Consider the following 23,056-nt stretch of genomic DNA (forward strand, 5'->3'; position numbering starts at 1 on the left):
AACACTAGATGGCAGGTGTGTGTGTCTGTGGAGCCATCTCTGCCCATTCAGGTATTTACCTCCTGGAAGGAATTTCAGACCAAGTACTAGGCCGGTTCCTGGACAGCTAATGCAATTTAACCTCCAGCAGATTCAGTCAGGGTAAAGGTAACTAACAACCTGACTTTGCCATTAGATTGGATTTTCATTACATACAGTCTTTGGATGGATTCCTTGGCTTTTGCAGGTCAAAACTAGTATATTGAAGTACATAATCTATACTTTAACTTTTCCTATGTGCAGTTACAGCCTGACCAGTGACAATGTCGATTTAGGCCTAGCCATTGGGCAATCATTTGCCCAGAACATCAAATTAGGATGGCTACAGTAGAGTCCAACGAGAACCATGCTCTGCTCCACGTCTTGAAAAAAGCAACTGCAGCAGAGAGGTGTGGGAAGCAACAGATGAGCTAGGAAGAAGGGGGTGGATAATGGTGGACTTAAAAAATTAAGAATGCAAGTGGGCGCCAGCGGTGTGAAGTGGAAAGCACAACATAGGGGAGTAGGGGCGAAAGCAAGAAAACACATGCAGAGCCACAGAATGCTCAAAGCAAATGAAAACAAGTATATCACTGAATGTGAACAGAGGTAAGATACATGTCACCCAGTAAAAATATGGTTATTAACCTGTGCTCCAAGGGATAGACAAAACAGAAAAAGGAAAATCTTAGAAGATGCAAGTAAATGAGTTAGACAAGAAAGTCAACCAATGATAAGCATCTGGCTGACCCAAGGCCTACTATAAGCATCGGTATTGTCCATATAAAGTCTTTCTGCAACTGACAGCTAAAGCTGTCCGGAGGCAAGACCTGAGATGTCACAACCAAATGGCACTGAAATCTCTGCACTCTCTCAATCGAGTCAAAGAGTAAATTCAAGATCTTACGTACAATATACCAAGATTTCTTTAGAAATTAGCCACCATTTACACATCTGTCTGAGCCCAAGATCAAAATCTTGCAAGAGCACTCAGACTGGATTCAAACTTGAAAATGTGGAGCCACACACCAGAGTGTCCATGGACCAAGATTCAGGAAACTCCATAAGACAATCCTATTCAGGCAGTTAATTGATTAACATGAGTGAAGTTCCTTAAGCAAATACTTCTCCTACAACTCACATTAATAGACTAACAAGTTAATCAACATTTACAGCGACTTGGCCTAAAACGATTTACCGCTGTTAAGGACTGACCCCCTAAAGAGACACTTGTTAGACATTTAACAACTAAAGAACTACCTAACTGAAAAGCAGTCCGGTAGATTTATATGCCAGAAAAAGTAAAAGTCCAAAGGTGCTATAAACTGGAATAGACGCTAGCTGTCAACATCTAGTAAGAGACATTCTACTCTCTTGCCTTCATTTGGACCACACCAGCAAACCACTTCTCCAGCTTTTCGTGCTTGGCACCACTGGGCCATAATAATAGAGCATCCCATAAATGTCCTCCTCCTCTAAGTCAGCCACTGTCACATCACTGAAAACAGCGTAAGCACTTTTGGATGCAGAATAACAGTACTTGGAAGATTTTAGCACAAAACTACTGTCCAATACTTTACAATCTGCAACAATAGTAGGTCCATGACACAGCCATACTGAGAGGTAAACTATACTAATTGCAGGCCATAGTGGAGTAACAGGCAAATTGATATAAACCAGACTTTATCAGGCAGTGATCTAAGACTGAAAACAGGGACATGATCCCGGTCCAAAACATGCATGCCCAGAACCTTGGAGGTGCTGTAGACCACATACATACCTCAAGAGGCTGAGGTGAATTGGAATAAATCAGGATTTCCACCAATGTGGAACTACACAAGGATCTGTCAACTACTGTGAATGAAAGCAGCAACAAAGACCATTCTGTGAGAAAACAGCACAACTACTTGAGCTTGCTGATCTTCAGCAATTTCAGAGGGAATCATAGTGAGAATAAAGTGGAAACAGAAAGTCATTCCCTATGATGGAAGCAAAACATAATTACCACGCAAGCAACTGAGATAGCATCACATTAGTGGAGAGGTGGTCTTAACTCACAGGCCTAAAAGCAATCACCAAGTGGAGGGGAGCATACAGTGCTTGTCAAGGTAACATTAGTGATCAAGTAAGCATTAGCCATCATATTGTCACAAGGACCCCAGTCCCTGAAAAAAGTTGATTGCAAGAATGATTTAAGTTAGATGTTGAGCAAGCTAGCATTATATTTCTTCAATGAGGTGCTCAAGCTGAGGTTTCATCTACAAATCCCTAAAAAGGAGACAGCTGCTGCTATCTACCAGTCAAGATAGTGTATACAATGAACAACATGAGAAGCCATATACATGTCCACATGCCAAATTTTAAATCTCTTCTATCAACACCAAGATGTGTGGTAGGGCGGACAATTAAGGAAAGAAATTAACAAGAGGGGCTTTCGGAAAGAATGTGGATATCCTTTTTAAGAGAAATGAAGAGACACATAAAAACAAAGATGATAGGCTAGAGGAAGAAGAATAAGCTCATCTCAGTTTCTTTATGTAATAGTTAGAGAGAATCAAGCAATTTTCCTACACTTCTGGCGACGCAGAGGAATACAATTGCAGAATCCGTAGTGAGTAGCAATAAGAGGAAACAGCTTATTCAAAAGCCAAAAATCTGAATGTGATCAGGATAAAGTGAATAAGAAAGGAAGGCACTGTGAAACATTTAGATCGACGGCCCTGAAGCCATTACAAGACATGTGGCTTATGTGTAGGAATATAGGGAGGTCATCACAACATTACGAGCACTGACTTACAAAGGGGAGATTATAGGAAAACCTGCAGAACAAGTAAGAGCATTTGGTTTCCTTCTGGTGGCAAGAGGTGAAGAAATAAAAAATTGGGGCTGGATATGGAGGACGATGACTCAGTTTATATTGATAGAATCAAAATCCTAAAACCATTGTAAAAGAAAATGTCCAGACACTGACATGGGACCAAACTGGATCTTTAGGTTGACCACTGTGAGATACGGAAATAACTTCTGCATTTCCGAAAGGAAAAATATACTTTTTTTTTTTTTATTGGTCTTCGAAATACAAGAAAGTCTCCCTCCACACACGGTACTAGAGCCAACATATAATAAATAAATAAGCCTGAAAGTCATAACACTGTCCACAGCATAGGAGGTCTAGCTTGCATGCTATGACTGGCAAAACTATGTGTGGCATGACATAAGAAAGGGTTGCGTATTTCAGCATCTAGAGTACACCGAAGTGCTTCTGAATATATATGGAGGCCCTAAGAAGAACTAACTAGAAAGAAAGGCTGAGATCAGGGAAATAGGCTGAATGTATATACAAGATTTAAGTTATACTATAAACTGGGACTGCATCTGAAAGAGGTTATACAGGGTTATGCCAGGTCACCCTAAACAACAAACACTGGCAAAATCAACCGGTCAAGCTTTAATGTACCAAGAATTAAACCCCAGGCATTCACAAATACTGTCTGCACGCACTGTATGGACAAATGTTGTTGGTGACATTCAAGCCCCCTGTGTCGATGTCAATGTTTGAAAAATGTAGCAAACATATAGGACAAAAAGTACTGAAAATGAATTGTGTTGTGTATTTTTTTAGATTTAGAAGAGCCCCTCATGCATTCCAACAGAAACACTTACTGGAAGGCAGAATGATACATCTCCAGCTGACAACATGAGGTGACAAAGTCCGCCCTATGCGTATTTTAAAGAATTGCTGAAAATAAGTCCTCCAGACAGGTAGGTGCGTGGTCAAGCCTGACCTAATAAGGGAAGGTACTTTACAAAGATACCATTGTTACAAAAGATTAATAGGGGTACACTAATTTCTGGTGCATTTTGCTATTGACTGACACTACTTTTGGGGTCATTTAGAGCATTAAGGAAGCTGTAAAAAAAAAAAAAAAATCAAATAAAGTGTGTGCCAAGTAGTTTTCAGTAAATTAAACTATTTTTGCATTAATAGAAATGTACTGCATGCTATTAATAGCAGAGCACTGGCAAAAAGCTGGTACTAATTATACACCAACAGCTTCAGTAAATAAGACCAAAACTATGCTAACACATTTATCTGTAAATTTGCAGTAATAACATGATTACTGGTTGTGGTAACACAATTACCAAATTATGGTATAACAGCAAAACATCGGACTTTCTGTAAAGGACTCCATTAGTGGCAAGGTGCTCATCCCACCAAATTAACAATACGCACAGTTCCACTGTACATGAACAGCAGAATATATTCCATCAGAGTCCTGAAAGTGCTTCCACTGAAGCCAAAAAACATTTTTGTAACTCTTCAAAGAGGTATGCTTTTTCCTATGTTGCTCAACACCACTTATGACAACATCCATAAAATTATCTGGTAACTCCTCCTCAGACTACAGGCACCACATGGGGCACTGATGCCTGCAGGGAGGAACGTGACAATAGAAATTACAGGAGTCACAACCGGGATCATTAAGATCCCCTTGGAAATAAAAATTTACTTGGGGAATCTATAATTATGGTCCAGATTTTTCACATTATTTCATCTGAGTGAGCATTAACGGGCAGTAAGAAGTTTGTCGGTTCAAGGGTAGTAAAGGATTTGAGGGTTCAGGGGAGGGTAGTGTTAAGCGGTAGTAAGGGTTTTTATTGTCCTGGGATGGTGAAGTAGTAACAAGATTTTCCTAGGTTCTGTTATGTGCACCGGATAGGGGTAGTAAGAGGATTGTATTGTTCGTGGAAGAGCAATATTAAGGAGCAGTAAATGTTTTCTTAGTTCTGGTATGGTAGTGTGAAGGGGTAGTAAAAGCTTTGTAGGGTGTAGGAAATGGTAGCTGTAGAGGGCAGTGAGGGGGTTTTAGGCTTCAAGGAAGGGTATTGTTAAAGAGTGGCAAGGAGTTTTCAGGGTTCAGGCAGGGGCTACGTTAAGGGATGGTAAGGGTGTTTTGGTGGCACGGAAAGGTAGCATTAAACAGTAGTAAGGACTTTAGGATTCATGGCTGGGAAACGTTAAGGGATAGTAAAGGCTTTTTAGTGTTCAGGGAAGGGAAGCATTAGGCTTTGGTAATGGCTTTTTACAATGCAGGGTAGCTTTCAGAGGTAGTAAGAGTTCAGTGTTCAGGAAAGGGTAGTATTTGGTTACCTTGATGTAATGACGACTAAAGACTTGGAAAGAAAAAAAAAAAACAATCTCAAGGAGTGTCATGACACTTGATGACAAAAAAGGAATTAGGGGAGGTGGGAGTGGGAAGAAAACTGGGCCTGCAATACAGCAACACATTCCTCCAGAGTGCCCTCCTCCTCCCACCTGTGTTGCTGCCAGAGAATTACAGTGGTATGTGTGTGACCTAAAGGACTTCAGGTCAAACTCATACTGTACACAATATCATGACTTGTAAAAGAGCCCTGGCTTGCACAGCTTGATAAAAAAATGATCACAGCAGCTTGGATGTTAAGCATTCTTTCTGTGGAAGCACACAGCTTTGACTAAATCACAAACTGTACTCAGCAGATGAACCAACATCTGCATGGAACAACAGTCCATCTATAAAGTACTCTACAAAGTTATTTTTTTTATTTTTATTTTTTTAATCACATCGTGTCAAAGCACAGCTGTTCTATCAAGTAAAACCTAAACATTACTACGCTGGGATATCAGTTGGTATTAGGAAATCTCAAACCTATTGGTAGAAACTTTAAAATAGAAAGAAGATGGCAGGTAGTCAGACCACAGGAAAAAAAGAAGCAACTTAGAATGCAATAATTTCCCCAATGTATTATCATTCTTCTGTCCATTCTCAACCGCAAGGCCCCACCAACAAGCAGATGTAAGGACTGCACACAAGGTCATCTATCACCTCCATCACAAAGTCCTTCTGCAGCCTTCCCTTCCAGCAGTCTTCTTCTATGCTCCTTTGCTTTGTCTTCTGGTTTCCCTCAACTACCACCCAGTTCTCACATTTATCATGCCCCAGTCCAGTTCTTCCGGTTCTCTATTCCACAAAAAACTTCAAGTTCTCACAAGGTACACCCCCCTCCACATCCAACGTATTCATCCCATCCTACCTCGTCTTCTATGTACAATGTCTTTGGAGGTCTGGATTCCCCCTCACCATAGAAGCTTTCAGTCTACTTATGGAAAGTGAGGTCTCTATACTTTCACTGAGAGTTACATCCAGCAAAAGAATACAATTACAGCAGCAACCCTGCATAAGCACTATGCAACACACACAGACACACACACACACACACACACACACACACTGCAGACACTCCCGTTACCCTCCTGAGGTCACCATCCAAATTTCTTCAACAGTTTTGAGCACACCCTCCTCCTCAGTGTTCTTCAGGACCTGAGGGAGTGTTCTTTTAGGAGCTCAATAGGGTTGAGGGCATCCTCTCCAAAGCCACCAAATTCTGGTAAAACCAAACAGACCTGAGAGTGCCTTAGTTTTACAAGATAACTGAAACACTCCACATAAACCACTCCACACCTTATTTTCATAATTCTAACCCAATACATTTGTCCCGCTCCACTGGCAAAAATCCTCCCCTGTAGGATTGCCTCTTCTGGCATCCTTCCACATGACTTAAACTGTTTCGACCCCTCCGTGCCGAATCAATATCCTCACCAAATTGGATCCCTTTTCAACTGCAATAGGTACACCAATTAATCTCTGCTTCTCAAGCTACCCCACTGAGAAATCATTTTATCTCATTCAGTTCAAGCTTCATTGTTTTTCCTACCCTCAATGTCCTGCTACATGCATTGTAGCTCCACCTTAACTATGGGTCACACATTTCGACCATAGATGCATTTTCCCTCTTCACCTGTTCAATTAAAGCCAAATCCCAATCTCTCATTTGTTCTTTCCAGACGTTGCCATGAGTAGGCTCAACACCATTTCTCCAGGGTCCTACAATTGCTACAAACCCTATACCATATCAAATCCATGGTCTCTATGAATGACGTAAAGAGTCAAGGAACACATATATTCACCTCCTATGAGATCCCAACCACATAGGCCCTAAACTGATTCTTCTCTCTCCGTTGCTATATACCAATCTAAATATTCTCCATGCTCCACTTGGCTAATGTTCTACCTGCATCTCAAACATTCAGCTTCCAAAATCCCTAAAAAGTGAAACCCTCTTCTACACTCTCACGCAGGCTCCCTATTTAACCACTCTTAACCCAAACTACAGTCCCTGCTTCATTGCCATACAATCTAACAGCTAAACCATCCACACCCTCCACGTCTTAATAGACTTACCCAGTATCTCGCCATTATCATCCTTTACAGCCAGGGTTCTGCAGATCAAACTCCACTGAGATGGCTCTCACATGTGTCCATTTTTATAGTAACTTTTCCCCATAACCCATTATCCTTCATTCTCTTCTCTACCACCTTCAATACGATTAACAAGGACATGCTCTTGCCAATCATGTCTGCTGGAAGCTCTGCCAGCAGCACATGGGGTAGCCCAACTACCCTGCTGCTTCCAGTTCTAGTCCTATTTGTTAATTAGTTGGCATAGTTCGAGGCACTGTCCTATGGCCCTTCTGTTTCTCTCAGCGAGCGTTAATCAGTTGTGGAGCGCTACATTTTTTATCTCCAAACAAAGTATTATTAATTGTGACCAGGCTCTTGCTTCAGATAGTCCTAAGATAAATTCCCTTAAATCAAAGCATCCCAAACTCATAATTAATTACATCCTTTTCACAGTCCACAAGCTTACAGTTCAATTTAACAGCAATGAGACATCCCTCTAGGACCTCAACTGTCAATTTGTACAGTTACGATTTCTTTAATATACACCCATCTGTTCTACACAAACAAGCCCTACTCAAATTCACCTTTCACTCCTTCAGAGCCCCAATCAATGTCTCTAAGGGCTACACTGCTGCAACGTGTGATTCACTGCATACCCCCATTCTACTTATTCAAACATCCGTCAATATTATGAGCCATATGCAAATCTGTCCAAGTGCATGCTCCCTATATTTTGTACAGGCAACCTCTGTTCACAGGTGGCTTCTACTTTCTGGTTACAAACTCTGCAATCTTACAAATAAATCGTTCCTTCCTTGACATTCAGATAAATTCCTGACCTGAAACTCAACTCTACTACTAAACCTAAGACAGTATTAACCTGGAGCACATCACACTATTGGCTAAGTAAGGGGTCAAACTATAAACACACAATACACCGACTCAATCCCTTTCTGACTTGTGTTACTAAGCAATGTAAAAGTATTTTATTTGAAGAATAAGATAAAGCATAATAGACTAGAAAGGAAAAAAAAAAGATTGCTGACAAGTTAAATAATTCCCAGAGAGGAGTCAAGTATATCAGAATCTTTTTCTGACAGGGTGCAGGATGTGCCAAAGTAATATGCCACAAAGGCAATGTTGTCATCCTATTATTCAGTGAAGGAGTGGGAGCCTTTCAGTTACTAAATCTGAGCTGTTCCCTCCTTATGCACACCATATCACTGCTCTGTCGAGCCAAAACTTGTTAAATCATAACATAGCACCATTCAGAACCACTCCCTAGACTGAGTAAAACACTGGACTTCCCACGAAAACTTCTGATGCTGTGTTTGCATACAGCAGTCGCTTAACAAATCATGCTAATTTGCAGAAGAGCAGCAAACTCACTTTACCTCGAGGAGTCTGAACTCCTTCATGCCGAAAGATTTCAAGTGTTTCGAAGGCAAAGATAGAGTCACTTTCATGAATTGTGTCCAAATCATCTGTATCTGCGAAGGAGCGATGAAAACCATCGAAATACATCTCAGTTAACACTATCTGAAACAGAAAAAAGAAAAAAGCGCACAGCTTTCATGGAGGTTTACAACACAGCGGAAGACATAACACTATAGAAATCAGGAAAAACATGACACCCTGTACATATTTGAACCTACACGTTATCTATAACTTTTTTCTTGCTTAGCATCTGGGATGGGTTCACTAAATACAAGGTTGCAGAATTCCTGTCTCGTGTGGTTGCCTACCTTCTGTAAGCCATGCATGCATCTCTGAAGACAGAAGTGCTTTGATACTGTCTGGTGTCGCATCGTGACTGGCAGAAAAAAGGGCTCCACTCAATATACACAAATAACACATAATCATCCCCCCAAAGGAAGCTTCTGCAAATCTTACAGCTATCAGGGCAGCATTTGCTTCCTTTCATAAAGCTTAGTGCCATATGATTTCTGTACTTAGGCACGAAAGGAAAATATGTCAATATCCAATGATATAAAAATATACAGAGTACATACATGTTCTGAAAAAGAAAAGTAAAAATAATTTCACTGATCACAAATGACATTTTATGGAACCACATTATAAGACAACACAGACTAAGAGTAAGACTACAAAACCAGGTGACCTTTTCTCAGCACTGCACGGTTTACAAAACTTTAAAAGCTGCCAAAGAAGCAAATAATTTACTGTTATGGGAGGCACACAATTCGTACCACATCAAACCTTACACGGCCACTAGAATGCTCGCCACACAAAATTCATATTAAGTGATACTGAATTCATTACCAGTAATAACCATTACTTAAATAAAGCTTTTCATCGGTATTTTTTTTAAACTTGACTGCGAGTTTCAACAAGATGCAGAAAGTAATCTGAAGAACACATTTTCGCTCTACGCCTCCTGATAAAATCTGTCCCTGCCCAGAGCACCAGCCCCTCTGAAATAGCTATAGAGTACACAGACACCCTATTTTCTCGTTATCACCATAACCTTCCATCCAAATTCATCTCAATAGTTTTTAAAAGTTGCATTTTTAAATAGAATTAATCTTCAATTCACACAAAGACAACACATCAGCTTGAGAACAGTGCTTCAAAATAACTGTTCCTTCACAACAAGAACACTTTTCAATAAGCCACTGATAGTAAAAAGCGGCTTCTTCGAAAAAGCGGAAATCTTTGGTAATAGCCAGTAGACTGCTCTATGATGCTATAACACAGAGGAAGTGCAGTCCAAATCTTCCAGCTCACTGTCCTATCTACTTACAAAGCAGAAGGTTGCACATGCCCTACAAGAGGCCTGAGCTCTTGCCAGGCACAGGCAGTGGACAGGGTGGTCTGCAAGTTCCATGCACAGTCCAGCTTGGGACAGCACCCCATCTCATACTCACTGCAGCATACAGCGATCAGTGCTGCTTCATCTAAACTTGCTGTGGTATGGACAAGTTATTCACAAAATGGCAATGCACTAGCAGCTGCGTGACCATCAGTGCTGCGCAATATACTTCAACAGAACATCGTAAAACATACTCCTAGTGGTTTGTCACTCACACGCAACATGGAATGGATTCCTCCTAACGAGGTAGAAGACAGACATTTTACAATAGACTTATAATGCATTTGTATAAAAAAGACCTCACTTGAAGTCAAGTGTCTCTTTAGTCGGTTGCTGTATGTTGTCTTGGCACTGGCCAGTGATCTGTGCTAACAGTAAACGGCTGGTTAGAACAAAATTATGCACAGTGCCAAGATCTTTTTGTTTGCCTAAAGGGTGTATTAATATTGTGCAACAATCGATTCCAGTAAATTAAGAACTGCGCAGTCTCAAATAGTTAAAGCAGTCACTTCCTTATACGACCAGAAAGACAAAGCTAGAGGCAGAATCTCATCTAGTCTACTAGTGTTACAACACAAGCGTTATGACTCTAAAGGGGCACCCGCTGTATTAGGCGTTGCAGTCGGTCAGCTATTAGCGATCAAAAGACATTCTCATAGCAAAGTGCAAGCAAAAGACAGAAGTGCCCAGTCCTCCGAGCATAAGACCGAACAGTTAAACCTGCGAATGACGTGCAGTCCTTGATGCAACACAGAAAGAGCATCAACCATATGCTGAAGCAAGGAAAAAGCAAAGAAACCATTTCCCACTTAGGTCTTACAGTGCTCACGAAACGCCTTCATCTACAAAGGCGTGAAACAGCAGTCTGGTTATATATTTAGGCATGCACGTGCATCTTACTGGAGGATCACCTAAAGACGACAGACCGGGCAGAGCAAAGGAGGCTTTGATTTTCATGGAGCTACTGTCATTGCGACGCGATATCTCACGAACGAAGAGTCCTGGGAGAGATCCTGTCAGTCCTTTGCTCACCCGCATTGCAGTTTTGCACAAGATATAATGAGCAGCAGCTTCACACTGCTGCACAGCATAGCGAGACTCCTTGACAAACTCAATCACAGTAAAATGCAGCACCATAGGTTTACTAGAGCATAAACTACACAAGGAAAACCTTACACAACGCCAAGAGTTTAGACTGCAGTGAGGTGAACAGGGTGCCCAGCACATCGACAGATACCAATTACATATTACTGAGTCCCTGTCAAATGAATGTGGAAAGCAACAAGAATGACTGAATGTCAGTCATTACTACACAAGCTGTGACAGCTGAAATTACATCAGGAGTAACTATTACGTATCTACATCTGGGGTGCCTTTGCATCAGATGCTTACATCAATGCATTTACTTTGCAGGTTACGTATTATTAACCCTTTACAACATATACTAATACATAAATATATGCATTTCGGTTTAAATGCATACATACACTTATAAATATATTTTTTCAACATGCGTATAATTTTTTTGTCTCTATAGAAACAATAAGTGTTTAAAATTCGGTTTAAATATTCTAAATTAACAAGTGTTAATGCTAAAAACATTCAAATATATTTACTATTAATTTATTGTAAATAATGTCATTTTAACTATACACTCATTTTATAATCACCCTTTTCTATACAGTACCTATCCCTAAACTCTAAATACTGCATGCTAACCCTACACACTGCCCATGCCTGTACCCTAAAAAACACAGACCTATACACAATCCATGCCTGAACCTAAAATGCCATACTGTCCCTATATACTACCCTATATACTGAACCCTAAGAACTTATTACCATCACTAAAAACTACCAAAGGTCATGCGTGGCGCTGGGTCGTTTATAGGGGGTTGGCCGCAGGCCCGGGCAGCCAACGTTCGCTGTGCACAGCGGAGGGCCCTGCGGAGCGGTGGTTCAGTTAAAGTATAATAAACATTACTTTTGCATAAAAAAAAAAAATTAAAAAAATAAATTAAAAAAATGATTACTGGGATGTTATAGTTCAGAAATAGAAGGGGAAAAAAATAACAGAAATTCCCTTTAAAAACAGGACCGGGTGCAAACCACTTCCAACCAGTCTCCTCATTTCAAGTTAGGCTCACATTTTAAATGTACAAAACCATAGAAACTCAGCTGGTATAGTTAGTTATTTCAAGTAACTGTAACTTGTGCCCTAAGATAACTATAGCTCGAGTTCATAGAAATCAATGGATGTGTTTGTTTTAGGGCAAAGAACCTTAGGTGTGTCAAAAATTAAAGACGAGAACAGGTGTAGGGGAGGTGAGGAGCCAGAAAAGCAAGCAACTCGTTGGTTCCTCATTGCCAGGGAAGGAGGTTCATAGGTTCTTTGCGGTCGCAAAGAGGTGATGCGTCGGCTCCTTACTGTCAGGGGAGGTGTCAAAGAAATTGGCACCCAGGAACGAGGTGTCGAAAATCCAGACTTGCTGTGTTGGTTTACAGCAGCAAAGCAGGCATTGCGTCGATTCTGCAGAGGCAATGCAGGCACTACATCTGATCTATCCAGCGATGCATCAGTTCACAGCGGTGGAGGCAGTCGATGCATGGATTTTCTACTTCAGATCACCAGGACCCACTCCCAAGAGCTAAGGAGTGGATTGGGCACCACTTGACAAGTCAGGACGTTCGGCAAGAGAGCCCAGGTGCTGGCAGGTAAAGTCTTTGATTGCTTCAAGACCTCTTACCAAGGGGGAAGCTCCACTCAAGCCCTTGAAGAATCTTAGATGTAGGACACAGAAAGTAAAGGCCAGTTTCTTTCATTCCCAGGACAGAATAAGCAAGCAGTAGGCCAGCACAACAAAGCAACAGGCAGAGTGGCAGTCTCAATTACAGCATCCAGCTTTTCTTCCAAGCAGAAGGTCCTCAGTTCACAAGCATTGTAACTATGTGGTGTCAGAGGTCCACTACTTATACCCCTTTCTGTCTTTGAAGTAGGCAAACTTCAAAGAGAAGTCTTTGTAGTGCACAAGACCCTTTCTTTCCCAGCACTGGGCCCAGACATACTCCAGGGGGTTGGAGACTGCTCTATGTGAGGACAGATATAGCCATATTCAGGTGCAAGTGTGAGATCCTCCCACCACCCTAGCTCAGGAAGACCCATCAGCCTGGTGATGGGCTATCAGGATATGCAGGGCACACCTCAGCTCCCTCTGAGTGACTGTCTAGAGTGAATGACAGCCCAACTGTCATCCTGACCCAGACGTGTATTCAGCAGACATTGAGAGGCACAGAATGGTTAGTCAAGAAAATGCTCCTTTTCTAAAAGTGGCATTTTCAAACTTACAATTCAAAAACCAACTTCACCAAAAGATGTATTTTTAAATTGTGAGTTCAGAGACCACAAACACCATATCTCTATCTGCTCCCAATGGGAAATTACACTTAAGATACTTCAAGGCAATCCCCATGTTACCCTATGGGAGAGATTGGTCTTGCAATAGTGAAAAATGAAATTAGCAGTATTCCACTATAAGGACATGTAAAAGACACAAGTACATGTCCTACCTTTTAAATACACTACACCCTACCAATGGGCTTCGTTGGGCCTATTTTAGGGGAGACTTACAGGTAATAAAAGGGAAGGTTTGGGCCTGGCAAGCGGGTGCACTTGCCAGGTCGACATGGCAGTTTAAAACTGCACACACAAGCACTGCAATGGCAGGCCTGGGACTTGTTTGTAGGGCTACTTATGTTGGTTGCACAATCAGTGTTGCAGGCCCACTAGCAGCCTTTGATTTACACGCCCTTGGCACACCTGGTGCACTCTACTAGGGACTTACTCGTAAATCAAATATGCCAATCATGGCTAAACCAATCACCAACAGAATTTAGACAGGGAGCTCTTGCACTCTACCACTGCTCAGCAGTGGTAGAGTGCTCAGAGTCCTAAAACTAGAAAAAATTAAAACGAGCACAGGATCAAAAGCAGGTCAGAAGCGAAAAGACAGGGGAAACCACACCAAGAGCTGTCAGGTCTAACAGTCCCTGTAACCGTAGTTTTTTTTGTGGTTTTTTTTTTTAAAATATATATTTCAGGCGATAGCCAGTAAGTAGTTATAGTTAGGACCTAGTTTCCATACGAAAAGCATTTTGTGTTTTGCCAATAACTTTGGCACCCTTTAACGAATCTCAACCAAATTCTGAAAAACAGTTTGTCACTCGCTTCTGCTGCTGTTTGAAAAATGTCAGGGTAATTCATCAAATGGGAGGCGAGAAAAGGTGAAAACCAAAACTAGTTCCCCCTCCCCATTTCCCACTGGGACAGAATGACACCAAATTTGGCAGAAAGCTAGATCTTGGTCCAGAAAGAGAGCTTTTTGTGATCTGGTGAAAATACGTTCAATAGTTTGAGTCATTGAAGGAAAAAGATAGATATCTAGGGACAAGGACCCACCTGCGAAGGATCTGCGGACCTAGGGGGGAAAAAGCAAGGCCCACCAGGTAAAACTTAAAAACATACTTGAGATGTAAACATGCTGAAGTATTTACCTGGATGCAACATCTCTCAAATTATAGACTGTGAGGTAATGGTAACATACAGAATAACCACCATCTCGAATGGAGATTTTTATTGCATTCAACCCTACATCAACAATTTCCACAGTACAAGACTGAGATCCCATGACATGATGCTGAGTTACACCCTGGCAATTCCAGGCATGGTGTAGGACACTGCACATTCTGACAAGCCTCCCACCACACAATGACGTTTTTTTAATCATAACTACTGCACTAGGGGACAGCATGCAACTGTGGCTTTTTCCAAGTAAAGATGAAATTACAAGTTTATACTGAGGCTTTCTAGTGTTACTGACAAATCCTGAAGAATGTTATGTGTTTAGTAACAAAGTGTTGTTTTTCTCAAACGCCACTCACCTGCATTCAGAGTACGAATGTGTCGGTAACATGAGTTTAATCACAGGATTTCACAGATTCAGTCATTCCACAACTTTTATATTCTGAAAGGCAATCAATGTGTGCTTATTTCCAAATTGGAAAGCATGAGGTTCCCTGCCTTAAAGTCTGTGTTGTCCAGACATGCAGCTATGTATGACAGGGGTTTGGCCTCATTGTATTCTAGACCGCCCTAGGTGTGTTGCACTTAATATATTATATATGACAGTGCCAACTTACATGTGTAACATCCTTAAAGCTTGGACTGAAAACTCGCGTTTGGGGTTACCCTTACCTGATCCGGGGGGATTTTGGTCTCCATAGACACCGCTTCTCGCAGCCGGGCCACTGTTCCAGACAGCGGGACAGCCACTCCGATGCGCATGCAATGCGAGCATTTCCCCTGGTATACCACAGTAACATACAAGGGCCTGCAGTAAAGTGAGACAATAGGCATGGGTCTGAGACTGCAACAATACCAGGGGACCGCATGCAACGCCCCCAAACATGCATGATCCCTGGGCTGTGGCATGCTCAGGGCGCCCATTCCCAGAGCAACTCTGCAGCCCTTGGCCAGTTGTCCTAAAGAGGAGTCATATTCTATATAGGACATGTGATACAAACAATATGCACTGCTTCACATAGCCTGTGTTTCTAATAATATGCACCAATTCACGGGGACGTGATACATTCCACGGAGTCCAATATCCTAACAGTATGCAGTGCTTCATAGACCGATCACATTCGAATCATACATTACACAGAGCTGGCCAATTTAGCTGTATACATTGGTCCACAGGCTGACGTAAGGCTTGACTGTGTTCAGTGTTAACAGTGTAAATGTGTCAAATACAGTGCTTCACTGAACAATTACAGATTTATCTCTTTTTGTCACAGCTCTCGCAACAGAGGCCTTGAAGAATTATAGGGTCTGTAAAGCATGCTGGAATTCCAACCCATGACTTGGGTGTGTACAAACCAATGCAACTCAGAGTGCAATGGAACACAGCCTGTGGTATTAGGATGGCTGTGTTAAGGCAATGCGATTGTGCTGATGTTCCTGCCCTCTTCTAGGTTACGTAGGAAACAGCCGCTTCAAAATGTTCCTAGCACGATTAGGAAATCTAGGGGGGTATTATAAGACATTTTCCTAAACAAAAATACTTTATAATGTTTTAACTTCTGTTGATATTTACAAAAAAAAATTCCACATTTTTACAATTTTTCTGTAATTAGGCTGGCCTCTATTTTGTGAATTTCCAACTAGGAGATGGAAAAAGAGACCCAAAGACAACAAAAGGACTGTCTGAATTTCAATTTACTCAGCAAATGTACAAACAATCTAGTCTTGGTGGTGCAAAGTAAAATAAAAATGTTACTTTGCACTTCATGTCGTCGGACAACAGATCCATTTTCCATGCATGTCGGTAGTTCAAATTGTTGAACTCAAGTAAAAAACATGAACAATTAAGACAGATGGCAAGAAACATTGTTAAACCTTACAGAACTTATCATTAACATGAAGAAACTTTTAAAACAAGGGCAAGCAAATATAAGTAGGTAGTGTCATTTACCTACTGCGATTCTCAGGGGGGGAGGGAGGAAGCTGCAGAAATTGACATACCCATGGACCAACACTGTTGGTAAACGTTAACAAAGCTTGTAAGAACTTGACGCACATTTTCAACTTGTGATAGAATCAGCAAGAATTTGAAGACACTTCAATATTGTTCATTTGCTAGTTTGAATGGACTGATCAGAATGAAAAGGGCTGCAGGCCAGCTGCAGCCCTGATGATTGCACACATATGAAAGCTGAACTCAGTCTCACACAGGAGGCTGATACATCCTTGAAAGCTATAGGATTGGTGAAAAACTGCTACAGGTACCAAAGTGAAGATAATTTAAAAGGGAGCAGTAGGGACATGCGATAACTTGTGAAATTATAGCAAGGGATCATTATGTCCTGAGATATGGATTCAGATGTATACTGCCACAACCAGGAATGTAAAGACATAGCACTAACATTACAACCTTTAGACAGGCATTGCATGGCACTGGCTAGCAACTACTCAAAATCCTGAAGCAAGTTACAATTTTACATTTGTGGAGGCTTACAGGAAGGAAGCAGGAATACTGGTGTAGCAGTGATGGCTAGTGGTTAGGCATAGAACAGGATAGACATACATCTTCGAAAGAGAAGCTATATACTAATGGACCATAAGCGTTTAGATGAAACAAAGTATAGTAGCATTTAGGTTCTTTAAAAGGAAGGAGCACACGCATTATGAATCAGCATTAACACCCAGTGGCTGATTGGTTTGGCTGAAGGTTTGAAGAGAAGAAATCTGCCCTGGTGCATCAATGTAACCCAGAGATCAGACAGCTCTAGAGGGAGCATGCAGCTACACATTGTGTTATCGTGCACCAGTGTAACCCACAACTGCCACAAAAATTTCATTGCCAGACGCAAACTGACCTGAATGATTACTAGCAGACTTACATCTGGCTGGAGATGTGACCTATATGAATATATGAAAAAGAGTTGGATGAGGTGCAACCAGACATGACTCTTGAACTGGGTGTGCTGTGCTGAACTTGACGCTCGTGGTATGGGATCTCATGTTTATAGTGTATGTGGAGGGTTTACTATCTGGTCCTTGGTCTTGTAATGCAGTTGTTCAGTGGTTGATGGGGGAATGTGGTGTGGTTTGATTAAAGATCATTTAAGGATCTGAAAATGGAAACCACCATTTCATTCTGCCTCCCAGAAAATGAGATGGTTTAATAAATTCCTTGTTGGTATAGGGAAGGCAGCCCACCTTAGGGGTGTGACTACCCTGGTAGTGCAACACACCTACTTGCATAGCAAATTCCCACCGGTCCTGGTGCCAACTGGGCCTCAGGGTAGGGAGTGGAATCTCCCAGGTCTGAGGGAAGTTTGGGGAACATACGAAAGGCGTCAGGGACTTTGAAGTCTCTAGATTTGGTGTGCATCTTTACTAGCCATTCTGCTGGAGGAGGTGAGAACACCTCCAGAGCGTGCATTGTTTCTGACTTCCGAGCGCAGGCTCTCACCTCCTGGAGGTCAGAAATGTATCTGTGGTGGCAGGCTGGTCGATACCAGACAGTCAGCACACTAGAGAATCAGCAAGTTTTCAAGGGGGCGCCTCTCAGGTGCCCTCTGGGTGCAGGTTATAATAAATCCAATACTGACATCAGTATGGATTTATTAAGACAAGGTGTTTGATACCAAACACCATAGGTTTCAGTAAAGCCATTAAGTAGCTGGGTAACTCTTAATGACCAGTGCTTAGTACATACCTTCAGATGGCTTTCCTGTTCACTTCTAATATCTAGTAATCAAACTAGACATTATAGGGGCATAGAAGCATTAACGACCTGTCCTTGAGTTCATGTAAAAAGTCCATGCTCATGGCTGGAGCAGAATGAAAAAAGGGGAAGTAAATTTATTTCAGGGAAATGCAAAATTTTCTCCAAAGTTCATCTTACTGCAGTAGGAGTCAAATGTTTTTAACCAAGCAGGATGGTGCCTTCCCAGTATTGTCACCGCCTTTTGCTCAAATGGGATATCTAAGGCCTCTTCAGGACAGTCTCACTGACTTGTACTTATGACTGTAGAGTACATTTGTGAAAATAGCAGGTACACCAATTCTAGTTATGGATATTGTGCCCGTCAGGATGTAAATTTCACAGGAGTCTTCGGGCAAAAGTCATTAAGCCAAAGGGCTTGTTGAGTGATCAAGAGGAGATTGACTTAGGGTTGGTGGCTTTGAACTGGCTTGTTTAAAATGTAAAGATTTTTTTTAGGAGTGCTCAGTAAACCCGCATTGCATAGAGGACTGAAATTAAGTCACTGAGACAATGATTTCTTGATCCTAACTCTTGCAGTCAGGAATGTGAAGGTTGTGTAGACCTGTTTGCTTATTTGATGGAGTTGCACGAGAGGGCTACATGTCATTTTATTACTTTGCCAACTAAATGCTATACGCATACTAGTCAGTGCAGAATACAAGCATGAGGTATAATAACATTTCTAACTGTTAAGTAGTTGTGAGCCCCCCCCCCCCCAACTTGAGGGGTGGGGAAGGAGTTGGATTTGGCACAAAGCAAGCAGGGGCTTCTGGGCCTCAACCACTGGAGCCAAGTTAGTTTGCTTCTGATGTTCCCGGGGTCCATCCTACTATAGTCTGCAAACTGGTCCAAATACAACCCTTGCAGCCTCCAAAAGCTCTCCATGATTGCACAAAAATTCCTTGAAGCCCACCTGCGCATCCTCCTCAATCCACCCACAAGACCTCTGATCTGAAATGAAGAGTTTTTTCCCTTAATGAAATTTAGGAGAATCAGAACTCAAAACAAAAGTTGAAGCGCTACCTAGGGACAGTATTTAAACCCCTTTGATCCTCAGCTAAAATAAAAACTGCATAAAGCTTGGTAAATAGGCTGCAGCTGTTTTTAGAGCAGAATGGTGAAGCATAATGCAGCTTGTTCATTTTTCCACTCCACGAAGATAACCTCCCTGAAAGGAGGGCACAGTTTAGTTTTTATTCTTTTTAGCAGAAAATATTTTAGGAAGTGCTTTTTTTGTTTCAATCAACTTTTTTTTGTTAACATCAACAACAACACCAGTTTTTCAGAAGCAAGGCTGATTAGTTAAAAGCCTTTCCCCATTGCATTATCTCCCTCATCTGCCAAAGCAGACCTTCATGATCCAAGCAATAGTAGCTAACTCTTGGATACAAGAATGCACACGCTGCAGTTACTGTAACTGCTAATAGAAAGTGAAACTCACTACACAGCCTCAAAATTGATGTATGATGGGACATCTAGGTGCATTGTGACAATATATGACTGAAGAGCTCCACCCATGTTCTAGGAAATCCTGGTAAGCCATCACTCAAATGGCACCAATAAAATGGATTTTAAGACTACTTTGATGATGAAGCACATTTCGGGAGGAACAGCAGCAAGTATTTCAACATTTTGAGTTGGATGCAAACAGTACTAGAAATTAAGATGTGGAGCACCGTAGACTGCTTTATTGAGGGCAAATGTCTTGGGATTCAGTAAAAGGTCATGTTGCATTTCTGCAAAGGCTACACTTGAGAAAGCTATAGGAACCGTGGTCATAACTGCAACCACATCAAATGGCAGAAATGTGATGCACTGGAGGAGGGCGGGTGTAACTTGGATGTAAGATATTATAAACTATTAGTTTGTTTTGATGAGTGCTGAGTGAAGAACATGGATCTCTAAAAAGAGGTTGGCAGATGGTTTAGGTTCATAATTTCTTTTGATAGTCTGTGACATTACTAACATTTAGAGGATTAGGCCCATTACAGCAACAGTAGACGACTCCGATTGAAATCCCTGGATAAAATATATATATAGTTTTTTTTTTTAGGTAGAAGAGAAAGCCAGTGACATCAAATGACTAGGCATAACACCTTATGCCCTAGTAAAATAAGATACGGATGATGTCTGGTGAGGCTGCGCAGGACATCACAAAGGAAAGTAAGAGGTAAAGAAGATCAAGAATGACAACTTGTTGCTGCCAAGGCTATAGTCTTGCAATATCTTTGCCACAATGAGATCTACTAGTTAGAAACCGCACACACTTGCTTTGAATGAGGCAGTAAAAGAATGTCAGGCAGCAAAATACATTGTTCATAGATATTCACGCAACTAATGTGTAAATCTAATAATGTTTAAGTAGCATTGAGATGTACAAACTAGAAAGCAGTAAAGCACTGAATGCATGAAACACTGTAGATTCGGCTAGCCTGTTAGTCTAAATAACTCTTAATTGGATAATTTATTATTTCATACTTTGAGACAGGCACTTGGTGGATGGGCTAACAACAGTTTCTTTTCTTCTGTACGAGACAGTGCACTGCCTGGACCCAAGATAATGAAACTCTTACCGTGTGTGAGGCAGTGGGATCGGCAAAGAGATGCAAAGGAAGGGATCAAACGTATTGCTCTGTTTCTGGCAATGAGGGCACGTCAGGGAAGACCTAGAAAGAAACAGAAGGCACCAAACTAATTTACACACAACACAAGGGAGTGCTAGTGAGAAGGAAAAAAAGGAGACAAAGACAAAAGAAAAAGGTAGCATGCGAAGGAAAAAAGAATAGACAAACACCACAAGAAGAATAAAGAAAAACCGGAAAATAGAACAAACACAATCGAAATCTCAATATGGAAGAGAATCTACAGGTCTCAAACATTACAGCATTTGGAGGATAACATGCTCTGATGTTTTCAATAAAAGGAGATAAATATGTGTATGTGCTACTTTTTGATAATTACAGTAACAGGTTATCTACATCATTCCTTTAATCCCAAATCTCACTCACCCCACAACCTAGTTCTCTGTTTTACCACCCTTTTCTCTCCCCATAGCAAGAGCTACATTCCTCTAAATTGAATGTTTTTTTTCAAGAGGAAAACTGAACATTTAATGAAATCATTGAGAGACTTTCAGTAAAACCATACAAAGTGTGTCTGTACGTTTGAGTGAACCACTTTGCAAATGGTTACAAGGAAATTAAATCATGACGACAATGGACAATTAACTCAAATGGGTTCTGGGTCAACATTTCAGATTTAAAATGAAGGCAGCTGTCATCTGGGATGACAGGAGGCTATAATCTGGAAAGCAGCCTACTTTGTGAATTCAAACTTCCTTAACAGTGTCAGACGAGCATGAGATTATAAATAGGTTTGAGCAATGAGAAAAACACTAGGCTCATGCATCAACCTAAAAACCTCACAAGCTGCTGCAGAAAACATCCCCCGGGACCAGCCTACTACCTGGAGATGAAAAGTTAGGCTATCGCTAGAAGTCTCAGTCAGAGTTACTGTACCCAAACATGTTATCTGAATCACTGGTGTATTATACACCACAGGCCAGAGGCTGAAGAACTCTTGCCACCATGGTTGAGGTGCCACAAGTCCATCATAACAGTCACTTTTAAGCATCTATCCTCAATGCTACAAACAACGAAAAGAACTCTAAAGTGCCCATGTGGAAGACATTTCCTTCAATGCAATACCTTTAAAATTAATTTATAAACAGATTAACTGAACTATTTTAGGACTACCAAAACATTCTCAAAATCAATGAAATGTTAACACTGTTGGATGGCTTCAGTGAGGAATAACTTAGTGAAACATTACAGGTATATGCTGAATATCGTTGCAAGGTTGAGACTGTGAAAATACAGCCAACATATTAGATGTATGTAGAACAATAGTAGGCAGTGAATGCTACCAGCAAGCTGCAGTCTTAATTCTGCTGACAGAAATTACTGTGGTCAATCAAGTCAAATTCATTTTCAGCAGGCCAAAGGAACATTTTCAGCTACATTAGAAAGCAGAAAATAATAAATGAAAGGAAGGCAGAACCAGAATGGCAAACATGTGTACAGCACTAACATAACCAATATTCCCTAACCATGAATTCCAGTAGGCTGAATACAGGAACCAGGTAAACTATTAAGAAATGCACTCAAGGTAAAAACTGATTTCCAACCTAAAAGATCGAGCGAAAGTAGAACTGAAAAAAATGAGAAAATGCATTGTTGATTAGGGGATCAGATAAGAATATCGATAATCAAGTGAAAAGAATGATCACAACACAGAGATGGACTTTGAATAAGAAATACCTGGGATCAAAACTGAAGACAGGAAGACAGAGAAACAGTGCATACATAAAATAGGGTAATTATGAATAACAGGCTAAACAACAAAGGAGGCATGAGATGCACTACAAAGAGCTAAGAAGTCAAAGCAGATCTATGGTCAAAAACGATCAGCTAGGAAAACATGATGCTGCTAAATCTGAAGACGTTGGATAGCTCAAAGGATAAGTTAGTAAAACAAGAAACAAAGAATAACAAGCATTCAGGCCTTATAAACTCATTTGAAAAGGTACAGCA

General features: G+C 41.1%; 1 protein-coding gene across 1 annotated transcript in view; it reads right to left on the reverse strand.

Annotated features, from left to right (window-relative positions):
• USP31 (ubiquitin specific peptidase 31) overlaps positions 1-23,056 on the reverse strand; it is a 175,872-nt gene that overhangs the window by 110,044 nt on the left and 42,772 nt on the right. The window contains exons 4-6 of the mRNA XM_069209665.1: positions 21,038-21,130; positions 15,386-15,521; positions 8,696-8,840 (exon numbers count right to left, since the gene is read on the reverse strand). Of these exons, the coding sequence (XP_069065766.1) occupies positions 8,696-8,840; positions 15,386-15,521; positions 21,038-21,130 (374 nt within the window). The remainder of the gene's footprint in view (positions 1-8,695; positions 8,841-15,385; positions 15,522-21,037; positions 21,131-23,056) is intronic.

The sequence above is a fragment of the Pleurodeles waltl genome, chromosome 10, assembly GCF_031143425.1.
Source record: "Pleurodeles waltl isolate 20211129_DDA chromosome 10, aPleWal1.hap1.20221129, whole genome shotgun sequence".
Taxonomy (NCBI): Eukaryota; Metazoa; Chordata; class Amphibia; order Caudata; family Salamandridae; genus Pleurodeles; species Pleurodeles waltl.